This window comes from Pelophylax lessonae, assembly GCF_965119305.1.
Source record: "Pelophylax lessonae genome assembly, chromosome: 1".
Taxonomy (NCBI): domain Eukaryota; kingdom Metazoa; phylum Chordata; class Amphibia; order Anura; family Ranidae; genus Pelophylax; species Pelophylax lessonae.
Genome location: NC_138768.1, coordinates 476,643,523 through 476,670,606, shown reverse-complemented (window position 1 = coordinate 476,670,606; position 27,084 = coordinate 476,643,523). Strand labels below are relative to the sequence as shown.

The 27,084-nt window shown below is 47.0% G+C and overlaps 1 protein-coding gene across 1 annotated transcript in view; it reads left to right on the top strand.

The window, feature by feature from the left end:
- TJP3 (tight junction protein 3) overlaps positions 1-27,084 on the top strand; it is a 498,480-nt gene that overhangs the window by 409,561 nt on the left and 61,835 nt on the right. Inside the window, exons 17-19 of the mRNA XM_082257146.1 lie at positions 22,991-23,201; positions 23,301-23,401; positions 23,478-23,837. Coding sequence (XP_082113272.1) covers positions 22,991-23,201; positions 23,301-23,401; positions 23,478-23,837 — 672 coding nt within the window. The remainder of the gene's footprint in view (positions 1-22,990; positions 23,202-23,300; positions 23,402-23,477; positions 23,838-27,084) is intronic.

Here is a 27,084-nt window from a genome sequence, read left to right as displayed (position 1 = left end):
GCTGGAGACATCTCTCCGCAGGGGGTGTGTATTAACACTGCCTGTTTCAATGTACAAATGTTCTGTTCCCATTGGTTTGTCCTTGTCCCCTTCCCTCCCCTGTGGCAAGGCTAAGGGGAGTTTCCCTAACTGTGTGTAAAACTGTATGTCTTGGAATTTAATAAACAGTTCTTGCTTAGACTCACAACATAGTTTCATCTCATGTTTGTGGGAAAAGGCTATACCAGCTTTATCTCCCTTCGGTTTGGATTGCTAAATCACTAGCTATGGTAGGAGCGGTTCCTGCTCCACTCTAAAGCATCCCTCACACTAGGGGGGAAGAGAACATCTTTGGCGGTAAAACCCCTCTTTCCATGGGGGCGGCCGCTACACAGAGCTGATTAATAATGTTCATATAAAAGAATATCTGGGTAGCAGTGACCATAATAGGATTTCATTTAATGTTAGCTGTAAGCAAAAAACGCATACAGGAAATACAAAAACACTTAACCTTAAGACAGGGCTCGACAAACCCAGGCGCCAGGTCGCATTTGCGACTAGAATTAGCGACCTGGCGCCTGGGGTGCCCTGCAGGAGGTGTCCTGTCCCTTTTGCGCCCCCCACCTTCTCCTTGAGTGCACGGACTTCCGCGCCGTCCAAAAATTGAGGCCCCGGCTTTTCGGCCTTCTTCTGTGAGATGAGAGGCTAGGGGAACTGGCGCCCTCTTGTGGTGGCCGGGAGTAATGCATGTTCTCAATGCCTTCCCATCTCCTTCCAAAGAGGAAATGAGAGGGAAGTTTTTTAAGGCTTCATCTCTCTGTCCAGTTACCTTTGCTTAAAGGTAAGTGGACAGGGATTGTGGTTATTATTAATTTATTTTTTAAATGTAAAAAAATAAATAATTTTTCTTTTTTTTTTTTTCCCAATTCTTATTATTAAAAAAATTATATAATTTTTTTTTTTTTTTTTCCTCATCGCCATGTCACAACCGAAGGCCCCTTTCACACGGGCTGTCTGATCAGGTCCGCCTGTCAGTTTTTCAGGCAGACCTGATCGGACCCTTCATTCTCCTCTATGGAGCAGTAATCTGCCGCCATCTGATCCTGTCCGCCAAAAACAGACGGATGGTGGTTCTATTTTCTATCCATCCCGTGGATCGGATCAGATGGCATCGGATGGAAAGAGACAGACAGTCTGTTTCCATCCAATTGTGCTATAGAGGAGAGTGGGGTTCTAGTCATAATTATTTGTAAATTTAGTATCAGTTTTATTAAATAAAGCTTGGTTGTTAAAAAAAAAAAAAACTGGCTCCTAACTTTTTTAGCTGGCTCCTAGATTTCAGCCAAATTTGTCAAGCCCTGCCTTAAGAGCAAATTTTCCAAGTATGAGGGCTGCTCTCCAGGATTTAGACTGGGAGGGAATATTGGCATCGATGAGCACAGAACAGAAATGGGAAATTTTCAAAAAGACTTTATGCAAACTGACTGCAAAGTATATTCCCATAGGTAATAAGTTTAAAAGGCTAAAAATAAAACCTATGTGGCTCACGGCCAAAGTTAAAAAAGCTACAAATAAAAAGAAAAGAGCTTTTAAAAAATATAAAAATGAAGGAACACTATCATTGTTTAATTGTTACCAAGAATATAACAGAATATGTAAAAAGGAAATCAAGGACTCAAAAGTTCAAAATGAACGACAGGTTGCAAAAGATAGTAGGACAAACCCCCCAAAATTCTTCAAATATATTAATAGTAAAAAGGCTAGGTCTGAGCATGTAGGCCCTTTACAAAATAATCAGGAGTGGGTGACTGGGGACAAAGAGAAGGCAAATTTATGAAATACTTTTTTCAGCTCTATGTATACAAAGGAGCATGGGGGAGCTCATGACCATAATGAGGATGGTTTTGACACAGCCCCAAATGATCCACAATTGCTCAAAAGTGATATTGTCCAGAAATATTTAGACAGTATAAGGGTATGTATATAGGGATGATCGAACGGTTCGGGTCGACCATCGGTTCGGCCCGAACATTGGCTGTTCGAGGTTCGGCCGAATTTAGAACTTTTTGCCCAAAAAGTTCGGAATTCGGCAACCAGAACCGACCAAAATGCAATGGTTCAGGAAATGGGCTTTAAAAGCCTGTGATTGGACCAGAACCATTAGCAAAAGCCAATTGAGGGGGCAGGAGAATGCTAGGAATGTGATTGGTGTGACTAGGGGGTCCATAGTCCAATCATTAGTGAATACGCCCCCCAGTATATAAGATAGCCCCCGCCAAATTCCTAGCATTCTTATACGGGACATGGAAGAGAGTGGAATGCTGTTCTGTTACTTCTGTTACAAAGTGTCATTTAGCATTTATTAGTGTGAGGAAAGGGATATCTAGTGTAGTTAGAGTGCTCTTTTACACTTTAGTTAGCTTTAATTTATTCAGTTTCTGTAGGGAAAGTGTTAAGTGTAAGGGGACCGTAGTGTAGTGTAGGGTGACTGACAGTGACTGCTATGGCAGGGTGACCGCTATAGAGAAAAGCTAGTTTCTCTCAAGTCACTTTCGCTTCTGTAATATGGCTTCGCCGCCGCCAGCATTCTTTTTGGCTGCAGGCGTTGCTAGTGATTTTTTGAGCACATGTTTGGAGTCAGACATGACATCTGAACATGTGTTTAGGGGGTATATATACACAACCATGTCTGTATATATACACCTAGACATATATAGGTGTGAAAGGAGCAGAAAAAACTACTTGCGCTAATGAAATAATTAACACCAATATAGTTACGCTCCTATCACACCTATATATGGCTAGGTGTGTATATACATATAAGTATGTGTGTATATATACCACTATGCACAAGTTCAGATGTTTTGCCTGCCTCAAAAGAACCCAAAAAAATGCCCAAAAAAACGCTAGCGCCAAAAAAAAAAAACGCCCAGGTGTGTTGTTGCAGGCATTTTTTGGGAGTTTTTGGAGGCAGGCAAAACATCTGAACTTGTGCACAGTACCACTATACACGAACTTTCGGGTAGTTCGGATGTTCTGGCCGAACCGAACTTTTCAAAAGTTCGATCATCCCTATAGATAAAGCGCCTGGACCAGATGGCATCCACCCACGCATCCTAAAAGTATTGAGCTCTGTAATTTCAAAGCCTTTGTTTCTAATTTTTAGGGACTCATTAAAGAGTGGAATAGTACCACTGGATTGGCGTAGGGCCAAAGTCTTTGCCAAGTAACTATAGACCTGTTAGTTTAACTTCTATAGTCGGGAAGATACTGGAGAGTTTAATAAGAGACCACATAGATGAGTTCTGGAAAAAAAATATTTTAAGCAACAGACAGCATGGATTCAGAAGTTGTCAAACAAACCTGATTTCTTTTTATGAGGAGGCAAGTAAAATCTTGGACAGAGGGGTGGCTGTGGACATAGTATACTTGGATTTTGAAAAAGCGTTTGACACAGTTCCCCACACACGGCTAATGTGTAAGGTAAAGTCTACAGGCTTGGAAAGATCAGTTTGCAAATGGATAGAAAATTGGCTAAAAGATAGAATTCAGAGCGAAGTGGTAATGATTCTTACTCTGAATGGTTAAGGTTAAATGATTAATGGTCTAAGGTTATCAGTGGTGTACCCCAAGGTTCAGTGTTGGGACCCTTACTTTTTAATATTTTTATAAATGATATAGGGTCTGGGATTAAAATTACCATTTCAGTCTTTGCAGATGACACCAAGCTTTGCAGTGGAATAATTTATTTACAGGATGTCTCCAACTTACAAGCTGACCTCAATGCACTGTTTCATTGGGCAACTGTGGCAAATGAGGCTTAATGTTGATAAATGTAAATTTATGCACTTGAGGGGAAAAGAATATGCATGCATCATACATATAAGGCGGAGTAGAACTGGGGGAATCCATAGCGGAGAAGGATCTGGGTGTTCTGGTAGATCATAAGCTTAATAATAGCATGCAATGCCAAGCAGCGGTTTCCAACAAGCAAAGTCCTTTCTTGTATTAACAGAGGCATGGACTCCAAAGAGAGAGAGAGATCATTTTGCCCTCATCTTGAATATGCAGTTCAGTTTTGGGCACCAGTTCTTAAAAAGGATATTGGGGAACTGGAGAAAGTGCAGAGAAGGGCAACCAAACTGATAAGAGGCATGGAGGAGCTCAGCTATGAGAAAAGATTAGAGGAACTGAATTTATTCTCTCTTGAGAAGAGGAGATTAAGAGGGGATAGGCTCAACATTTTGTAAGCTGGGGAACAGGTAGCAGGTACAAAGCTCCCTGGGATGAGCAGTCTTTCAGGCACAGATACCAAATCCAGTGAGGTAGTGACAAACAGTGCGGTGTTTATTGGTGCTGTATACAAGTCTTTATCCAAGTGCTGTACAGTGCTTTTAACCACTTCCATACAGAGCAGTTACACCCCCTTCCTGCCCAGACCAATTTTCAGCTTTCGGCGCTCTCACACTTTGAATGATAATTACTCAGTCATGCAACGCTGTACCCAATCAAATTTTTTATAATTTTTTTCACACAAACAGCTTTCTTTTGGTAGTATTTAATCACCACTGGGTTTTTTATTTTTTGCGATATAAGTGAAAAAAAGAGCAAACATTTTAAAAAAAACACATTTTGTTTTAGTTTCTATAATAAAATTTTGCAAATTAGTAATTTTTTTTTCATAAATTTGGGCCAAAATTTATACTTCTATATATCTTTGGTAAAAATAACCCAAATTATTGGTTATTATTTAGTCTGTGTGAAAGTTATAGAGTCTACAAGCTATGGTGCCAATCATTGAAAATTGATCACACCTGTTGTACCGTCGGCCTATCTCATTTCTTGAGGCCCTGAATTGTCAGGACAGTACAAATACCCCCCAAATTACCCCTTTTTGGAAAGTAGACATTCCAGGGTATTTAGTAAAAGGCATGGTGAGTTTTTTGAAGTTGTAATTTTTTCCCCACAATTCTTGGGAAAATTAAGAAATATTTTTTTTTTTTTTACACAAAATTGTCATAATTACAAGTTTTTTCTCACACACAGTATATGCATACTTGCAATTACACCCCAAAATACATTCTGCTGCTCCTCCTGAGTATGACAATACCACGTGTGAGACTTTTACACAGCCGGTCCAACATGCAAGGAACACTGTCAGGTGTTCTAGGAGCATAAATTACACATATAATTTCATTACAACCAATCACACTTTTGAAGGCCCTGGAACCCCAGGACAATGGAAACCCCCATAAAATTACCCCATTTTGGAAAGCAAACACCCCAACACATAATCTTGGCATGGGCTGCATATAGGTACTCAGGTACACTGATCGGCTTCAGAAAGGTACTCGGGTACTCTGATGAGCTTCAGAGGTACTTGGGTATTCTGATGGGCTATAGACAGGTACTCGGGTAATCTGATGGGGTGCAGATAGGTACTCGGGCACTCTGGGCTGGAGACAGATACTCTGGTACTCTGATAACAGGTACTCGGGTACTCTGATGACAGGTACTCTAAGTACCCGAATACCTGTCATCAGAGTACCTGAATAACTGTCATCAGAGTACCCGAGTACCTGTCACAAGCCCATCAGAGTACCCGAGTACCTGTCATCAGAGTACCTGATGGGCTGGTGACAGGTACTTGGGTATTCCGGTGACAGGTACTTGGGTACTCCGGTGACAGGTACTCCGATGACAGGTACTCGGGTACTCCGATGACAGGTACCCGAGTACCTGTCATCAGAGTACCCGAGTACCTGTTATCAGAGTACCCGAGTACCTGTCACCAGCCCATCAGAGTACCCGAGTACCTGTCATCAGAGTACCTGATGGGCTGGTGACAGGTACTCTGATGGGCTGGTGACAGGTACTTTGATGGGCTGGTGACAGGTACTCGGGTACTTTGATGGGGTAGTGACAGGTCCTCTTTATTGGGGGGGGCAATCTGTGTTTTGGGGTGCACTGTAATCAGTAACTAGCTGTTACCACAATCTCCTCCTAACACAGGATTAGTGTGTGAGGAGGAGAACACAGTGACAGCTAGTTACCGTGTTCTCTGTTGACATTCTGTGACCAGCTGTGATTGACAGCCGGTCTAGTGCTAAAAAGCCAATTTCATTGGCTCTTTACCTAGATCGGGGATGGACTCTGTCCGAGGGACGAGCCTCGTCCCTGATCGCCCGGGGGGGCGCGCATTGAGGAGAGAATGAGTGCTGGAGCCGCTCATGTGATCGGCTGTGATTGACACAGCCGATCACGTGGTAAACAGCCAATTTAATTGGCTGTTTACCTTGATCGGGGATGGGCTCAGTCTGAGGGACGAGCCTGATCGGCGCGTAGTAGCGGGCGAGAGCGGGCCGCCGTCATATGACGTTGGCCCGGATGGAGGAGCACTTCCAGCTGCCGTCATTTTTCAATGACGCGGTATGGAAGTGGTTAAGGAAAACTAAGCAGATTAAATAATAGCAAAACAAAAGCCTAGCCGTGTCCTGGCGCTTACTATACACAAAGCAGGCCCTCACTAACAGGCTGAGCAAGTCTATCGCTTGTCAGCTTCCACATACACAATCTGACAGTGTTACCAACCTTCTGCTCTCCTAGACAAACGTTGTCCGATTTCCCAGGCTGAGAGAGCACTGGCTGTCTGTCTCAGATGAGTTTAAATTAGCCTGGGGGAGAGGACCAAGATCCGAACTGGATCAAGGATCAAAGATCCCTAAAGGTGTATGAGAGGTGACTGGGGGATGTATCAACCCCCGAACAGGACTTTTCCCAGTTCTCTCTGGGAAACTCTGCTACATACCCCCATCTCCCTTGTTTCAACCCCAGGGTTGGAACACCTGTGGCCCAACAGGAGTGGACACAGGACAGGGCATCTACATTCCCCATCTCAACACCTGGCCTGTGTTTTACAGTGAAGGAGTAATCTTGTAGAGCCGAAAAACACCGGTTTTGGGACTAAAACAATAGGGCTAGACCAATCACTATTAGATTCCTCAATGACATCTAGCTCCAGCATCCTTTTTACTTCATCACTAATGTCCTTTATCCTCGCTTCGGGAATTCGGTATGGTTTGAGCTTGACATGGACCCCAGGTTCAGTAACAAAATCATGCTGAACTGCTGAAGTCGTACCAGGTAACTCTGAAAAGTTCTCTCTATTCCTTATCAGCAATTCTCTAGCTTCTTGTTTTTGGGAATAAGACAGGGTGTCTGGAATCGTGACCTCAGGGACCAGAGGGGACTCAGTACCCCACGGTGTTACAGGGACGGACCTCGCAGTCAAGGTCAGCCTATCCTTCCAGGGCTTTAAAAGATGTATATGGTATATCTGCTCTGGCTTCCTTTTACCTGGTTGATGCACTTGATAATTGACCTCCCCAACTCTTTCCAATACTTCGAAGGGACCCTGCCACTTAGCCAAGAACTTGCTCTCAACAGTGGGAACTAACAGGAAGACACGGAGTCGGGCTCCCCTGTTGTATTTTCTCTGTTGGGCTGCCTGGGCCTGCAGTAAGTGTTCCTTTACCATAGGCATGATTGCTGCAATCCTGTCCTGCATTTGAGCGATGTGCTCAATTACACTTTTGTGGGGTGTCTGCTCCCCCTCCCAGGTTTCCTTGGCTATGTCTATGAGTCCCAGAGGGTGTCTCCCATAAAGCAATTCAAACGGAGAGTATCCCGTAGAGGACTGGGGTACTTCCCTGATGGCGAACATCAAGTACGGAATCAAGAAGTCCCAGTTTTTTCCATCCTTGTCCATCCTTTTTTAACATACTACCAAGCCATCAGTTTGAGGGTGGTATATGGAGGTTCGCAACTGGGTCACCTTAAATAACTTGCACAACTCTCTAGTTATTCATGACATAAATGGGGTGCCCTGGCCCGTAAGGACCTCCTTAGGGATCCCAATGCGACTGAACACCATGAACAACTCTTTAGCAATGTTCTTAGCGGATGCAGCGCGTAAGGAAACTGCCTCTGGGTAACGTGTAGCATAATCCATGATTACAAGAATTTGTTGATGACCCTGGGCAGACTTGGGGAGTGGACCTACGAGGTCCATGGCGATCCTCTCAAAGGGCACTTCAATAATGGGTAAGGGCACTAAAGGACTTCAGGAGTGGGGTAGTGGGGCTGACGTTTGACATGCAGGACAAGATTGACAATAATTGTCAATATCTTTCTGTATCCCAGGCCAGTAAAACCTGCGTAACACCCTTACAGTGTTTTTTTTTTCAACCCCCAAATGACCTCCTAGTAAGTGTCCATGAGCAAATTCCAGCACCACTCGTCTGTAAGGCTTAGGGACCACCAACTGTTCAACAATTTCATCATTCTTTTTATATACATGATGCAATAAATCCTCATTGCTGCTGAAAAAAGGACAACCGGGCCTTTCCCCTGGTTCGACAGGTACATCATTAAACATTACTACATTCTCCCAGGCCCTGGCAAGGGTAGGGTCTTTTCTCTGCTCGGTAGCAACGTTTTCCTTGTGCACATTAAGATCAGCAAACTCCAATGTAGCCTCAGGGTCAGCAGAAGGTTGTCCACCTTGACTGGCTGTGGGGACTTCCTCGGGCTCCTCCAGTTCTCCTGCCATAACAGAGAAAGGAAAATCATGGGAAACCTTGAGAGGAATCCCTTGAACCCATATGGTCGGTGCTGGCCAGGAGATCTGGCTCCGCCACTGAGTCAGTTACTGTGACCGAGTCGGGACGGTCCCACAGTTCCCAAAACTTAGGGAAGTCTCTACCGACTGGATGGGTCACCGTACCTAAATCAGTTTCAAAGCGAACAGTAGCTATAGGATACTCCCGAGTTTCACCATGTACACAGATCACAGCAACTTTTTTTGCATTTAAATTCACATTTTCAACCTTTTCTGCTTTAACCAAAGTCACCAGACTTCCCGAGTCCAGCAAGGCCGCAATAGGCTTATTATTAACAGTCATTTGGCACATGTGTTTTCCTAGACTTGGCGCTGCAGCGCATGAAACAGCAGCAAACATAGACTGCCTTCTAAGAGACATGTCACACTGCATGGGTTCATCTGTCAATGGACAGTTTGCTACAACATGTCCCAGTTCCTGGCAACGGAAACGCCTGATGTTGCCCCAGTTTGGTTTGCTGACAGGCAATGGCTTCCCTTGTTTGGGACTCCAAACTTAAGCTCTGGCACCTAAAATCCTCCCCCCTGTCTCCTTGCCATGCCGACCACCCACTTCCCCTGGAACAGTCTTACCGGTTGCCTGGGGAGACCGTGGCTTTGGGTGGAAAGTCTGTGTGGCTGTAGGGGTGGTGACCAGGTTCTCTGCAGCATAGTACCTCTCAACAAGCTTCACCAGGTTGCCTGCCGACTTTTGGTCTCCTTGACTCACCCACTTCTGCAGAGGATTTGGTAATGACCTCAGGAAGCGGTCCATGACCACACGCTCCACTATTTGTGTCCCAGACAAGGACTCCGGCTGTAGCCATTTTTGCGCCAGGTGGACTAAGTCAAACATCTGTGATCTTGGGGGCCTCTCATTCCGGAAGGACCAGCTGTTGACCCGCTGGGCTTGAACGGCCAAGGTGACACTGAGACGCGCCAGGATTTCCTGCTTGACCTTCTCATACTGTCCTACATCCACGGACTCCAAATCGTAATAGGGCTTCTGCGATTCCCCAGTAAGTAAGGGAGTGATCAATCCGGCCCACTGGGTTTTGGGCAATCCTTCCCTTTCAGCGGTTCTTTCAAACGTAACCAAAAAGGCCTCTGGGTCATCGTCAGCAGTCATCTTGGACAGGAAGCGACCCACATAGATGGCTGAGGAGCTGTCTTTAACCCCTTCGGTTTTAACAACAGACTCCTGTGCAAGTGTCTGCACCTCCTCAACCAGCACTTTTCTGGCTGCTTCTGCAGCACTTGCCAGTTTTTCAAACATCAACTGGGTTTGTTTTTGTACAGCACCAATCTGTTGTTGAATCAAAGAGTTCACTTGCTGTTGTGCAGCGTTTGCTTGCTGCTGTGCAGCCTTGGATAACAACAACTGTTTGAGGATTTCCTCCATGTTCAGTCACTATAGGTACTGGCCCTTTAAGTAGTACCTTACTACCACTGCCCGCATGCCTCCACCATATGTAAGCTGGGGAACAGGTAGCAGGTACAAAGCTCCCTGGGATGAGAAGTCTTTCAGGCACAGATACCAAATCCAGTGAGGTAGTGACAAACAGTGTGGTATTTATTGGTGCTATATACAAGTCTTTATCCAAGTGCTGTACAGTGCTTTTAAGGAAAACTAAGCAGGAGAAATAATAACAAAACAAAAGCCTAGCCGTGTCCCAGCGCCTACTATACACAAAGCAGGCCCTCACTAACAGGCTGAGCAAGCCTATCGCTTGTCAGCTTCCACATACACAATCTGACAGTGTTACCTACCTTCTGCTCTCCTAGACAAACGTTGTCCGATTTCCCAGGCTGAGAGAGCACTGGCTGTCTGTCTCAGGTGAGTTTAAATTAGCCTGGGGGAGAGGACCAAGATCCGAACTGGATCATGGATCAAAGATCCCTAAAGGTGTATAAGAGGTGCCTGGGGGATGTATAAACCCCAAACAGGACTTTTCCAGGCTCTCTCTGGGACGCTCTGATACAATGTTTAAATACATAAGGGTTCCATATAGTGAACTTGGTGTTAAGTTGTTCACTTTAAGGTCAACACAGAGGACAAGGGGGCAACTCTTCATGTCTAGAGGAAAACAGATTTCCTTTCCAAAAGGTTTCTTCACGGTAAGAGCTGTGAAAATGTAGAATATACTCCATCCAGAGGTGTTTTTTGCTAGCTCACTAGATTGCTTTAAAAAAAGGCCTGAATTCTTTCCTGGGTGGACTTAATATAAGTGGGTAATAATATTTATAAGTAAAGTTGATCCAGGGCATATCAGATTGCCTCTCGGGGATCAGGAAGGATTTTTTTCCCCTGCTGTAGCAAATTGGATAATTGGATCATGCTTTGCTGGGGTTTTTTTGCCTTTGCGGGTATAGGATTGTATGTTTGGGTTTTCATTACTGTTTGTTTTTTTTTTTGTTTTTTTATTGGTTGAGCCTGATTGACTTGTGTCTTTATTCAACCTGACTAACTATGTAACAGCTCGGGGGCGTGGCTGAACCGTTCATGTGAGAAGACGTGTCTTGAGACGTTATCCTGCCTTAGATTATCCTGCTATTTGGACCCGTACACCCGCCAAAATTGCCAGACTGCTCCGCACCCGTGTCTGCCTTGCTCCGGTCTCTGTTCCGAGCATCCCGCTGTCCCGCTCCGCCATGACAAAGGAGGACGGCGCGTCCACTAACAAGCAGGCCCAAGATGGCGGCGCCCCGCTTCCTCAGCGCGCGGACAGTGACAAGCAACCTACTGCCCTGGCAAAACTGGGGAAATTTGCCCGGGATCCTGCGAAGCACAAGCCTATCTCATCACCTCCAGCCGCCTCGCCCGATTCTCAGACTGCTGCTTCACCTTCCTCAGCTGCGATGTCTCCACGCCATGAGGGCCCGCACGAGTCCTCTCAGGGGATCGCAGTGAGTACTTCGCCGGGGATTGCTGTGAGCTCGGGACTATCGGGTGATGTTGAACAGACCGCTCCGACCATCCAGGACGTTTTGACGGCGGTACATACCTACGGCGCCTCTCTCTCCGAGCTGTCTACTGAGGTTAAGAGCATGAAGGAGGGCCTGCTGCATATCCGACAGGACATGCAGAAGATGAGGGCTCGGACCACGGCTCTGGAGGGCGGGGTGAGTGCTGTGGAGGATGATTTTACCCCCCTTGATTCAAGATGTCGGTATGAATGCCTCAGGGGTCTCTGAAGCAATCAGTCGGTTGGATATGGAAAATCGATTACGCCGCAGTAATTTGCGATTGGTGGGCATCCCTGAAAAAGCCGAGGGGAAGGCGCCAGTGGAATTTATTGAGCAATGGTTACTCTCTCTACCTTTGGGAAAGACAATCTTTCGCCATTCTTCTCTGTGGAGCGAGCGCATAGGGTGCCTTTCAGGGCGCCGCCACCAGGGGGTCCTGATCGACCGTTCCTTTTGAAGCTGCTGCATTACAAGGATCGAGATATAATACTGAAACTTGCCAGACAGCAACCTCGCATGGAAATACAGGGTGCCAGGATTTCTATCTATCCTGATTTCTCGGCGGCCCTACAGAAACAGAGGGCTAGGTTTAATGACATTAAGAAACGCCTGCGGGCCATCCCTCTGGTATACTCTATGATGTACCCGGCTAAGCTTCGCGTGGTTGCCAATGGAACTATACACTTCTTCGACAATCCTACCTCGGCAGCTAATTGGTTGGATCGTCAGGAGCGGCACCTTGGAGCGGCTGCGGAGTGATGTGCTCTTCACGCAAGTGTGGATTTTCCTTTTGATCGGGTCTACCATTCCCCTGTTTGGAGCCCAGCTGCTGTGATCTGTTTGGCGCACTATGGCTCTGTTGTTTTCTCACCTTTTAAGGCCCATGGACGAGAAGATGCGGGTTTCAGAGTTTTTCCGAGTTCGGGCCCTCTTCTCCTACCCCCCTGCCCTGTTGGGGCTTGTTGACTGTTCCGTGCGGGGCATGGATGGCCGTAGCATCGTTAGCTACCCGCCGCTAGGTTCTCTGGTAACTTGTTTTTTGTTGTGTTTTTTTGTTTTTTTTTCCTGACCTCTTTTTTGGTGAATTCCCCCATGGTGTTCTGTCTGCTGATACCGCATGTCACATTCAAGGTATTGTTTTTCTTGTCCCTCAGTCACTTTTGCCGCTGTTACTACAAGAACCTTTCCTCTGGATCATGGTACGCCTACCTGTTGATTGCTTATCCTGCCTCCCTCCCATGTTGACCAGTCCCAATGGCTGACACTAAAGGCTCTCTGCTGTCCTGCAATGTTCGGGGACTTGGAGACTCTCGTAAACGCACTGCAGTAATGACCTTCCTGTCACACCATTGTCCTACCCTGGTGTGCCTGCAGGAGACTCACCTCACAACGGACATGGTCGGGTGCCTCCGTTCGCGGAGGTTTCCGGTTCAGCATCACTCCTTTCAAAGTCAATACTCAAGAGGGGTTTCTATTTTAGTTTCAGCTGCTGCTAAGTTTGAATCCCTGGACTTCTTGATTGACTCTCAGGGTAGATTCATTTTTCGGGTTGGGATGTGGGATGTCTTTAAATGTATTATTGCTAATGTGTATATTCCTCCTCTGTTTTCTTTTGAGGTGCTAGAGTGTCTGTCTAAATTCATTGGAAAGCACCCCCAAGTACCGGTCCTGGTGCTGGGGGATTTTAATAACATTCTTGACCCGCCCCTGGATTTTCATAAACGATTCTGCCCCGGGGGATCCACAACGCCCACTCCCTTTGCTAGATTTATGGGTGAGCTGGGTCTTGTGGATCTCTGGCGCAGCAAACATCCCCTTGAGGCTGGGTTTTCCTGCCACTCCCTGTCCCATTCTACATTGTCCAGCATTGACCTAGCCTTTGGTTCGGACCTAGTCCAGACCCTTACACCTGGGGTTGAATACTTAGCTAGGGGTCTATCTGATCATTCCCCAGTGCAGGTGCACCTTAGGTTCCCTGGGACTAGGCTACCTGTGCATTGGAAGTTAAACCCTTTTTGGCTTCCACTATTCTCGGACCATGCCTCCTTTTGGTACTCAACTGGAACATTTTTTCACCGACAACAGACACTCTGCAGCTCCTGGTATTGTGTGGGATGCTATGAAGGCTTTTTTACGTGGTTTATGCATTAAAGAGGTATCGACCATTAAGTCTAGGAGCAGGCGTTGGGCACAGGATGCTAGTGAGGCCGTGCTTCCTGCCGAACGTGATTTCTTAGACTCCCCCACATCTGATTCTGAAGCCAGATTGTTGGAAGCGCAGCGTTTCTTTCGCTCCGTTCAACAACAAGCGGACCATAAACGTTTCTTCACTTCTCAAGCACATTATGAGGAAGGGGAGAAATCTGGTCACATGCTCGCCCTCATTTCTTGGGCCCAACGCCCCCCGTCCATCATACATCGATTGGTTCTTCCCTCAGACCGGGTGGTCACTGACACGGCTGATATTTTACAGTGATTCGGGTCATTCTTTGAGGATCTGTACTCCTCCAAGGTCTCTTATGACCCGGAAGACCTACAGCTTTTCTTACAGGAACTTCAATTGCCACAACTTTCCAAGAGGGACCGGGCTATGCTGGACTCCCCCATTAAACTGGAGGAACTCCAGGAGGCTCTGGCTTTGTTTCCTAACTCTAAGGCGCCGGGTACAGATGGCATCCCTATTGAACTGTACAAGGCCTTTGGAGGGGTATTATTGCCTGAGCTGCTTACTGTTATCCTGAACTCTTTTGAGGTGGGGGAGCTCCCACGGTCTATGTATGAAGCGGTAGTAGTGGTCCTCTTGAAGCCAGGGAAGGATCCGACTCGACCTGAGTCTTATAGACCGATTTTGTTGCTACCCACTGATTTGAAATTACTGGCTAAGGTACTGGCCAACCGGTTGTCTAAAGTAATTGCCAAATTGGTTCACGGGGACCAATCTGGATTTATACCGGGATGGTTCACGGCTACCAATATACGCAGATTATACTTAAATATGCAGCTGGCCCCGGATAACTGTGGTCGTAGAGCGATACTGTCACTTGACGCCGCTAAAGCTTTCGATAGCGTGGAGTGGCAGTATCTGTGGAGGGCCCTTGAGGGCTTCGGACTCGGACCCTCCTTTATCAAATGGCTTAAGCTACTATATGGGGCACCCACGGCCTGTCTGCGGATTAACGGCTCGCTTTCCCGATCGTTTCCGTTACACAGGGGCACTAGGCAGGGGTGTCCGCTGTCGCCCCTGCTGTTTGCTTAGGCTGTTGAGCCCCTGGCGTCGGCTGTTAGAGCCGACCCGGCCATTGTTGGTTTCCGCAGAGGCGGAGGAGAGGACAAAATTGCATTATATGCTGATAATGCGTTATTTTTGGGGGACACTTCGGGCTCCCTGGTTGCTTTGATGCGTCTGGTTCGCAGATTCGGAATCCTTCTCTGGCTTCCAGATAAACTGGGACAAATCGGTCTTGCTCCTGCTGGACCCCCTTAAGGTTGCATTACCCCCTGAGGCGTTGCAGATTTTGGTGGTGGGCCAGTTCCGCTATTTGGGAGTGGTTCTCCACCCTGATCTGGGGCGATATATCAAATTCAATATTCTCCCTTTATTACACAAGTTCAGAGAAAAGTTGGCCAGCTGGATCAGGTTGCCCCTGTCTGTGGTTGGCAGATGCAATCTGATCAAGATGATTTGGAGCCCGCAGTTATATGCGCTCCACAACGCACCAGTTTGGATCCCCATTCATGTCTTCAAACAGTTTAACACGGTCTACTGTGCTCTTATTTGGAGGAAACAGTCCCCTAGAATCCATCTAGAGACACTACAGGAGGCCAAGGATAGTGGTGGCTTGGCGGTGCCAAACCCCTACTACTACTTTTTAGTGTCCCAGCTGCAACACATTACAGGTTGGCTACTGGATAGTGACTCTGACCCCGTCAGGCGGGTCCTTAAGACGCACCTGGCAGATGGAGCACTGGTGGAATCCCTAGAGGCAGGTGCCCTGAGGAACTCTCCTGGCTGTCCCACTCTCATGCTCCTTGATAGAGTTTGGCAGCGGGCTAAGAGTCATTTTGATTATAGCGGATTCTCAAAGTACTCTCGCATTATAAATAACGTAAATTATCCCGAGTTGGATAAGCTTCGGGACTCATTGCGATGGGACAGCTATGGAGTGAAATATATTTCACCGTTGTATCGGGGGGGCAATCTAAAAGACTTCCAGACTCTTCGCACCGAGTTTGGACTGCCCAACTCCCTCTTCTTTCAATATCTCCAGTTACGTCATGCCCTTAGTTCTCAGTCCAGGGCCTCTCCCTGGGGCTTATGTCATCCGGTCATACTCATTAATCTAGTGAACTCCAGAATAAAAAAGGGGCAAATCTCCTCACTATACACAGCTTTTATGGAACAAATTTCGAGGGCTATGTCTTTTTAAATGCAGGGATGCTTGTTCTGAAGATATAGGTCCCATCTCCTCGGAGGAATGGACCGGTATTCTGGATAATGTACTTAAGTTGTCCTTGTCCTCCTCGCAAAAGCTCACGCAATTGTTTATACTGCACCGTACATACAGGACTCCACAACGATTGCATAGCTGGCAGAGGAGGGATTCTCCCCTCTGTCCCCGATGCCAGGCGCACACGGCACCCTACTGCACATGCTTTGGAGGTGCCCGAAGTTGCACCGCTATTGGCATGCGGTTATGCGATCCATTAATACTATTATTAATGTTCATGTTAATTTCCAACCATCTGCGAGTCCTGGGCTCCTCAGACCCCGCAGTGCAGGCTTCGGACAGCCGTCCTCCTATCTGTGTATGTTGCACAGTTTAACTGTCGCGGCCGTCAGAGTGTAACCACGGTAACACTCTGCACAGCTCGCGGGAGTTTAGCCTGAGCTGAGAGGACTCAGAGGAGCAGAGAACTGCCGAACATGAAGCAGCCAGGTATAAGTCGTTAAAAACCTGAGGGATAAAATAAGTCTCGGGGAGTGGTGGAGCACACCGTAATCACTGCCAGACAAGGGGGAGGGGGAGCTTAAAGACACATACTAGCTGACAGGCCCCCTCCCTGCAAAGCAGAGTGTGTGTGTCTCTTTGACCTCCCTTGTAAGGCAGCAGTGTTCACTGGAGTTAAAGGGGGCCAGAGTAACAAAATGAGTCTGCCGGGGAGGTGAGGAGCTAAGAGACACACACTAGCTCCTCCATTCCTGCAAAGCAGAGTGTGTGTCTATTTGCTGTCAGGCACTGTAGAGATGTCCAGAACTCATATCCTTTAAGGTACAAATGTTTCAAAGTGGTGAAGGGGACAAAGTTCTGAGCTACCCTTATTTTGCTTCAACGTTTTTATTTTAATTAAGTTTTTTCCTGAAAAATCCCTCTTAAAATAAGGTGCGTGTAATACGCCGATAAATACGGTACTCTGTCCAGCAGTTGGGATCTTCCATCTGAATCTAGACAGTGACATCTGTTTTTTTCCACAAACATATCTGTTATTGTTGCCTGGGATAGTCGAGGAGGTATTTCAAAATCACATTGATATTAATTTTGTTTTTTCTATGCTGCATGATCCAATTCAATATGATGAACTCTTAGATGGGCCCAAAGATTTGAGGTATTTTTGTTTTTTGCAGTTACTGATCCCATGCCTATGTTGCTTGTACATGTTGCACACTGCTGCTTTTCCTGGAGATGGTTGAGATGAGAAATAGTCCCAGACCACACTTTTACTCTTTCTCTCCTCATCCATCTCCATTTAAACTTGAAAGACCCAAAATAGATTAAAGAAATTGCTTGCTGAAGTTGCTGCTGATGCTGGCACTGGCACCCTGTTGTGGGTTGGTGGTGGCTGATGCCTGGCAGTGTGGCTGGCTTGGTGTCACCCTGTTCTGGGTGGCTGGCTTGCAGGAACACTGTGGTGGCGCTGGCTGGATTAGTTTCACCCTCCTATGGGTGGCTGGCTTGCAGGAACACTGTGGTGGCTGGCTTGGTGTCACCCTGTTATGGTTGGCTGGCTGGCTTGGTGACTGGTGTCACCTTGTTATTGGTGGCTGGCTTTCAGGAACAGTCTGTGGTGTTGTGTGGTGGCTGGTTGGCTGGCTTGGTGGTGTCACCCTGTTATAGATGGGTGGCTGGCTGACTGGTGTCACCTTGTTTTTGGTGGCTGGCTTTCAGGAACAGTCTGTGCGTTGTGGCTGATTGAATGGCCTGGTGTCACCCTGTTATGGTGGCTGGCTTCCAGGAACACTGTGGTGGCACTGGCTGGCTGGATTGGTGTCACCCTCCTATGGGTGGCTGGCTTGCAGGAACACTTTTGTGGCTGGCTGGCTTGGTGTCACCCTGTTATGGGTGGCTGGCTGGCTTGGTGACTGGTGTCACCTTGTTATTGGTGGCTGGCTTTCAGGAACAGTCTGTGGTGTGGTGGCTGGTTGGCTGGCTTGGTGGTGTCACCCTGTTTTGGATGGATGGGTGGCTGGCTGGCTTGGTGACTGGTGTCACCTTGTTATTGGTGGCTGGCTTTCCGGAACAATCTGTGCGTGGTGGCTGGTTGAATGGCTTGGTGTCACCCTGTTATGGGTGGCTGGCTTCCAGGAACACTGTGGTGGCTGGCTGGATTGGTGTCACCCTCTCATGGGTGGCTGGCTTGCAGGAACACTGTGACGGCTGGCTTGATTGGTGTCAGCCTGTTATGGGTGGCTGGATTGGTGTCAGCCTGTTATGGGTGGCTGGATTGGTGTCAGCCTGTTATGGTTGGCTGGCTTGCAGGAACACTGTGGTGGATGGCTGGATTGGTGTTGGCCTGTTATGGGTGGCTGGCTTGCAGGAAAACTGTGGTGGCTGACTGGATTGAGGTCAGCCTGTTATGGGTGGCTGGCTTGCAGGAACACTGTGGTGGCTGGCTGGCTTGCAGGAACAGTCTCTGTGGTGCCTGGGCCTGGTTGGCTTGCTTGGCGTCAGCCTGTTATGGGTGGCTGGCTTGCAGGAACACTGTGGTGGCTGGCTGGATTGGTGTCAGCCTGTTATGGGTGGCTGGCTTGCAGGAACACTGTGGTGGCTGGCTGGCTTGCAGGAACAGTCTCTGTGGTGCCTGTGCCTGGTTGGCATGCTTGGTGTCAGCCTGTTATGGCTGGCTGGCTTGCAGGAGCACTGTGGTGGCTGGCTGGATTGGTCTCAGCCTGTTATGGGTGGCTGGCTTGCAGGAACACTGTGGTGGCTGGCTGGCTTGCAGGAACAGTCTCTATGGTGCCTGCGCCTGGTTGGCTTGCTTGGTGTCAGCCTGTTATGGGTGGCTGGCTTGCAGGAACACTAAGGTGGCTGGCTGGATTGGGGTCAGCCTGTTATGGGTGGCTGGCTTGCAGGAACACTGTGGTGGCTGGCTGGATTGGTGTCACCCTCTTATGGATGGCTTGCTTGGTGTCAACCTGTTATGGGTGGCTGGCTTGCAGAAACACTGTGGTGTCTGGCTGGATTGGTGTCAGCCTGTTATGGGTGGCTGGCTTTCAGGAACACTGTGGTGACTGGCTGGATTGGTGTCACCCTCTTATGGGTGGCTGGCTTGCAGGAACATTGTGATGGGTGGCTGGCTTGCAGGAACAGTCTCTGTGGTGCCTGGTTGGCTTGCTTGGTGTCAGCCTGTTATGGGTGGCTGGCTTGCAGGAACACTGTGGTGGGTGGCTGGCTTGCAGGAACACTGTGGTGGTGGTGGGGTGGCTTGGAGTCACCCCCTGGCCTGTTGTGGCGGGTAGCTGCTGCTGGCTTGCTGGAACACTGGTCACGGTGGCAGATGGCTGCGGGTGGCTGGCTTGGTGTCATCTGGGTGGCTGGTTGCTTGCTCGCTGGGCTGGCATCCTGTTGTGGTGGGTGGCTGAGGCCAGGGCCTGTGGGTGGATGGATGGCTGGCAGCGTGACGGGACTGCAGCTGGCTGTAACACAAGGCTGTGGGAAGCGGTCTTAATTGCAGTGCGCTCGGTAAAATGGCATCACGTAGGGGCCAAGCAGGCGTGGGAGGCGGTGTTAGAAGGCAGAACGTGTGTGCGCAACATACGGAATGACATCACGAAAATATCGACAATATCAGTAAAAAAAAAAAAGCAGATTCCGATGTATCGGGGAAAAGTCCATATCGGCCCTCGATATTTCGGCTTTGCCGATAATCAGTCGATCTCTAATTTGTACATTAATATCATATCCCCCCTCAAGCGTCTCTTCTCCAGAGAGAATAAGTTCAATGCTTGTAGTCTTTCCTCATAGCTGATGTCCTCCATTCCCCTAATTATTTTTGTTGCCCTTCTCTGGACTCCCTCCAGTTCCAGCACATCCTTTCTGAGGACCGGTGCCCAGAACTGGACAGCATACTCCAGATGTGGCCGGGCCAGAGTCTTATAAAGTGGGAGAATAATCTCTTTATTTCTGGAGTGAATCCCCTTTTTATACATGCCAGTAGTTTGTTGGCTTTGCTTGCAGCAGCTTGGCATTGCATGCCACTGTCAAGCCTGTTGTCCACTAGTACTCCCAGGTCCTTTTCCATCTTAGATTCACCCAGAGGTTTCCCTCCTACTGAGTAGCTTGCTTTCGTGTTTCTGATGCCCAAGTGCATTACTTTACATTTTTCAACATTAAACCACCTCTGCCATGTAGTTGCCCACCCCATTATTTTGTTCAGGTCTGCTTGTAAGGTTTCCACATCCTGCAAAGACGATATTGTCATGCTTAGTTTAGTATCATCCGCAAATACCGAGATTGTGCTAGATAATCCCCTCCTCTAGAACATTTCTGAATAAATTAAATTTAAATTAATTGGTCTCAGGACAGAACCTTAGGGGACCCCTCTTTCCACACCCGCCCAGTCCGAGTACTCCCCATTTATCACCACCCCCTGGAGCCAGTTCTCTATCCAGGTACTCACCCTATGGTCCATACCTTCGTACCTTAGTTTGTACAGTAAGCGTTTGTGGGGAACTGTGTCAAATGCCTTTGCATTTGCAAAGTCCAGCTACACCAGTCCCTTAACAACCCCTCCCTCCTTAACTACAGTAGTCCCTTAACAACCCCTCCAAAATCTTGCAGACTACTGATGTTATGCTGACCGGCCTATAGTTATCCGGAATTTATCTCGGCCCGTTTTTAAATATTGGTACCATATTGGCTTTTTCCAATCAGCTGGCACCATACCCGTCTGTAGACTATCCTTAAAAATCAAGAATAATGGTCTGGCTATCATCTGGCTGAGCTCTTTAAGAACAAGCCATCCGGTCCCGGTGATTTATTTATAAGTTTCTCTAGTTTAGTTCTAAGTCTATCCTCTGTTAGCCATGGGGGTACTTCCTGAGGTGTATTATTTAGTTTAGCATTACAAGCTGGGTTAGTGTAGCCCCCGATTCTAACAATCTGGGTTAGTGTAGCCCCCCCAGTTGTGGGTCAGTTGTGTTTTTAATTGTCCTGCATGCTGCATTTTTGGTGCAGGTTTGGTGTGTTAAAAAAAAACCACACCAAAAATGCAACTCCCTGTTGAAATGAATAGAAAAAACACATCAAAAATGCCCCTGAGGTTGCATTTTTCGTGCGGTTTTTGAGTCGCATTTGCTTTTTTTCACCGGTGTAAAATACACCTGAAATGCTGCAAAAGTACATTTTTACAGTGTTTCTGCAACGAAGCAGTGTGAAAGCAGCCTAATGCCTGTTTATGTGCCCAGTATGTTGCCACAATTTGACCCTTAAGCCTGGTACACACTTACAGTTTTTGGGTTGCACGAAAAAAAACTGACCGCTCTGGTCAGAGCCGCTGTACTAACAATGTGAGATTAGTTCAGTAATCTCCCCCGCTGATTTATTGTGTTCTGACATTGGTTGGCTCCCCCGGCAGAACACTGATCAGCGCTTTCTGCTATTGGCTGAGATCGCTGATTGGGAGTCATCAGCTGCTGGTTTTTCAGCATGCACATCGAACAGAAGTCATACATACATACACACCATTTATTTATTTTTATTTTTTAACCGACCGTTGTTTTCAGACATTTGGCCCCTGTGTACCCGGCTTTACTCTGCATGAAATACTAAACACCCTTCTCTATGAAGGAAGCACAAAGAAGGTCAGGCTGACAAAGGGAACAGTTTTTCCCAAACTGTGTAACATGAACTTTTCATGCTCAGAATTGGGGAAAGTCCAGTATTGCAGATATCAGACTTGCTTCTTTGCTGCAGACACGTGAGGATTTGTAAATTTTACTGTAACAGTATCACCAGCCATGTGCCATGGAAAGGATGATAACCGTGTATACCACTTTATAATAAACTTCATGCTGGCATCGGATGTTTCTGGAGACTGCTTAAAGCACCCTGCTTACTATCCCCAGCTCACAGGAGCCAAGGGGTGTGACTCTGTGTGACTGTGTTGGGGGGGGGGGGGGGGACGTAAACTTTGTATTTATTTCTAGAATTAATATTATAATTTAGTGGCAAAGTATGTTGATCTTGTTATAGACCATATTGGTCTGCGATACAGATACACTAGAGTCCAGCTGCGAGACGGCGGGAGTTTTTTAATTTTTTTTTTTTTCTTTATGCCAATTTTAATCTATATATTTTATAAAGGTCTAGTAACTGTTAATGTTGCATTCCCTAATAGTAGTTGACCAAACCAATCTTGGGCTGAGAGATATGCTGGGTTAACTGTTAATTGATGGGTGTCGGTGCACAGATATAAACATTGGTTTGCTGGTTGCCTGTTAGGATTTGACAAATGGGTATACCCCGAAACATGTTATCTTGGCAACCGGTCTGATGCCCTGGTGTGTCCCAGTCTGAGTGTTCACCACCACAGAGACTTCTGGTTCCGACTACTTCCAGTGACATGGATTCACCTGCCCCCTTGCATGGATCCCATGGTCCTCGGTAACCAGGTTCCCCAGCATATCCTGCATTCCTGTGGTATGGGTTTGGTCATTAACTGGTTACCACTGTTCATCTCATTTGTTTTTAACCATCTGTGGAATAAACCAAGACTGTTTCAATGGATACACTGTCCTCAGTGTTTCTGGGGTTTTGATATCACTTCTAGTCAGCCCTTTGAGGTCTTCTCATATGCATATATGACACCCACATGTCATTTTAGAAACGCCTTGTCAGTGTTATGTTCTCATGTATAGAATTAAGCTTACTGAGAATAATGGAATAAAAAGAAAAAAAAAAACGGGTTAATGTATCTACTGCTCCATGCTTTTTACAATGTAAAACCTGATTACAATGCCAACTGAAACATATTTAATAATTTTGTTTGTCTAAATAAATCGTATCCATTCTCTGTTGCTATTTTCAATTACATTGATTGGCTTTATCCTTTAGATGTTTTCTACAAAGCTAATTGTTTTTTTTTTTTTTTCCTTCTTTTTTTTTTTAGAATAAGCATGCTTTATTAGACATCACACCTACAGCGGTGGAGCATCTGAATTATGTGCAGTTTTACCCTATTGTGGTGTTCTGCAACCCAGAAAACAGGCAGGGTGTGAAGGCAATGAGACAATGGCTGCTTCCTGAGTCAAAGAAGAGCTCACGTCGTTTGTATTCGCAGGCTGTTAAAATGCGGAAGAACTATTCTCATATTTTCACTGGTGACTGCAGATTGCTTGCCTTGTGTTTTTGTATTTTCTTAATGTTTCTTCTTTTTTTTTTTTTTATTGTAATTCTTTTTTTTTTCCTTTTCATTTTAGCCATTATTAACTTGAGTGGTGCAAGTGATTCCTGGCTTCGAAGCCTGAAAGAAATCATTCAAACTGAGCAAGGAAGAGCCATATGGACTACTGAGGATAAGGTAAAAGTTACTCTGAAACGTTTTTACAATACCATGATATCAGTTATGCTTTAACATTAGCTTTTTTTGTCTTAAGGCTGAGCCTTCAGGAGATGAACCCCTGGCCCTTATACATGAATCAGCAGATTACCTGAGCTGTGACAGTCGTGCCAACAGTGATTATGAGGAGACTGATGCAGAAGGGGGAACCTACACTGACCATGAACTGGATGAGGAATTCCAAGAGCCTGCATTAGCCCGGTCTTCTGAACCAGTAGCTGAATATCCGCCTTCCTACCATAACATCAGTTCCTCGTATGATCCTTCCTATAGTTACAGATCCCATTCACCTGTTGAAGATACTACGTACAGTGGACCCCAGTCACCAGATAGGCTGTCTTCCCATTTCAGAAGTAATTCACCATCTCACAACACTTACATCCCTAGCCCTCCACAGGTACTTTTGAAAATTGTCTATTATAAACATTTTAAAAAGAAGCACAACCATCAGCGAGCTACAAAGCTAATAATTATTTATATAGCACAGTCAATTTATGCAGCGCTTTATGTGTGTGTGTATATGTTTGTGTGTGTGTGTATATATATATATATATATATATATATATATATATATATATATATGTGTGTATGTGTGTGTGTGTGTGTATATATATATATATATATATATTTTTTTACACTATGGATGCACCGATACCACTTTTTTAGCAACGAGTACCGATACTTGTTTTTACTCGCAGATACCAATTACTGATCTCTAATTCCCAGGTCCCCTCTGCACCCCTGTTCCCCACTGTACCACCCTAAACCCCACACACAAATAATTTCCCCACTGTACCTCCTACATACCTGTTCTTCACTGTGCTCCCCCTCTGCCCACCAGTTCCCCACTGTACTACCTATTGCTCTACTGCTGAAGATCTTTGTGCGAAATTTGGCCTGTTCTTCTCCCATTACCTGGAAGGAGGTGGCCTCAGCTGAAGAAGAGCAGCGCTGCTGCCTGTCCTCCCACAATAGATCCCACAGTCTGGGAGGAGGTGGAGGATGGTGATATCAGGGCAAGCAGGAAAACCATTCAAGGCATTGGTTGCACCTGCCTCACGGTTCCCCTTCTCATGCCGCAAAACCGACTGCTGGCTTCTCTTCACCCCGGCATCTCCTCTCCTGCTCTTGCTGCACTGCAGGCTGGGGATGAAGTGGAGACCCAGCAGGAGAGTGCTCTGTTCCTGCAGGGAGCTCTAGCAGCAGCTGCCCCTTGTTTTAATCACATTTATCTGTCAGCAGGGAAGCCCCGCTCCTTAACAACTGATGATTGCTGAATTCTTTTGTGTACATTTCAGTTGTCAGTGGGAGAATCCCGCTGACAGCTGAAAGAACCAAGCCAGTAGGTATTGGTTTTAAATATTGGTGCATTTGCAAGAGTACCGATACTCGTGCAAATGCTTAGTATGTGCACTGATTCCCCTACTGGTGCAACCCTAATATATACATTTTTTTTCCACCAATCGTCTTCTAGGACAGCCCATGAGAGAATCATGAGAGAAACCTCCTCCAATAGGAAACACATCACCAATACACTTTAAAAGGCAGTCCCCCTGCTGAACTGATCAGTTTTTTTTTTCCTCCGGACTGAGGATATGCATCACCTGGAACCTGGGTGAGGGAGGCCTCTGTTCTCTGGCTTTCTTTTTGTTCCACCCACATCTTTACCTACCTGGCTCCACTGGGAGCAGCTAGTAGGATTTTCTGCAAGATGGCCCTCCAAGACTACTCCTCAGACACGAAGATGGTAGCTTGGTTCCCTTTCTCCTGTGCCTGGCAAAGGCCATGACTGGAAGTGGTATACCCCCTTGACAGGAACTGGCACAGGCAGCGTGGGTTCCCAGTCCAGGTGTCTGGGTTCATGCCCTGTCTGCACTATAGGACATTTTTGGGCTGGGGCTCGTGCAGTAGCTACGTTCGGTTGTGGCCTGTGTAACTGGATGATGCACGGGCAGTAATCCTTCTCTTTCGTCCATCGACGGTTTAACCTTAAAATACGTAAGGGGTTCTTCAGAGCAGTAAGGATGTGGAATTCTCTTCCACAAGCAGTCATATCAGCAGGGAGCATCAATAGTTTCAAAAAACTATTAGATGGGCACCTTAAAGACCAAAACATACAGGGATATTCAATGTACGGTTAACAGCAAACACACACACACACACACATCATAGGTTGAACTGGATGGACTGATGTCTTTTTTCAACCTCACAAACGATGTAACCTATGTAACTATGTAATCGACGCTGCATAAATCATAACTACTGGGATATATTGCCTCCTCTAGGAGTAGGACTAGGCAGAACAAAAAAACACCACCTGGCTACGCCCATGGTCTGTCCTCAGCTTGGTATATAACCCCCCTCTCTGCTCTAGGTAATCCGTTTTTACTCTGTCTAGCCAGGAGTAAGGACCCAGGCTCCCGGCTGTGATCTCTGATCCTAGCAATTTTTTTTCTCCTTCCTTACATCTTTTTTGTTTTTTGTTTTTTTCTTGGGAGATCTACAGTCAGCTGCTGGGCTGAGCGACAGGCTGGATAATCTAGATCCAGTGGTCCCGCCAGCCCATCCAGCGAGCGCATGCAGATTGCAGCTACGCGCTAGGTCAGCCGGACATAGACTCATGGACAGAGGCTAGCCCACGAGTTAAACACCTAGCAGGGTCGCATACGACCGGGCTTGGGTCCAAGTCGCAGCAGTCCCCTACTTCGGTGGCGAGGATTCTGTCTGGAGTGTTACTCGCATCATGGAAGGGTAAGTACAGTCCCCCCTCTACCCTTTTGGTGTTTTTTTTTGGAGTGGACACGGGTAACCTCCAGGGACGGACGGACCTGCCTGCAGGTTCCCTCCTCCCATCCTTAAAAATCCCCCTTCCTCCACTCCCTTTCCCCCCTTCTGGACCTGAAATATGGTGGGAGTCCAAGGGCAGAGGATGCAGTGGAGACCCCTGGGGTCTCCCCCCCACTATCCCCACTCTTTAAGGTCCTGGGATAGTGTGCCCTGCCCTGGTAGTCTGGAGGAGTCCCAGTGTAGGAGACCCCTAGGTGCATGCCCCACTGTTTGCAGTGTGGGTATAGTACAGGGGGGTCCCAGTGCAGAGACCGGTGCAGAGTGCGCAGAGGAGTCTCCCCTTACGTGTATCCTACCTTCAGGAGGAGATAAACTTGCAGAGGGCATAGGGAAGATCCTGGCAGCATGCTGTAGCTGATGGTGGCCATTTTCCCTTAGTCTGCCTGGTCTCCAGTTGGCGGCCATGTTTTATGTAGACCGATGATATCACGGGGGCCATTTTCCCTTAGTCTGGCTGGTCTCTGGTTGGCGGCCATGTTTGTGTAGCCAGATCATGTCACTGGCCATTTTCCTTTAGTCCAGGAGACGCTGGAGGCGACTAAAGCCTCGTGGGGATACTGAAGCTCCTCCTCTTCCTGTGCCCGGGCCATATGAACAGGGATGGCATCCATGGTGATGCTGGGTCCGAATTCTCGGTGCTCCTCTGATCATTAGGTTGAGTCCTTGTGGGTCCCTGTTATTTCTCTCTCTCTGCTGATAGGTACCCTGAGCCTTGGGGGGGAACCTTTATTGGTGCCAACAGATCGTTTTTGTACTGCAAGGTATAGAGCTTCAGGGTCACATCTCCCCCACTGACC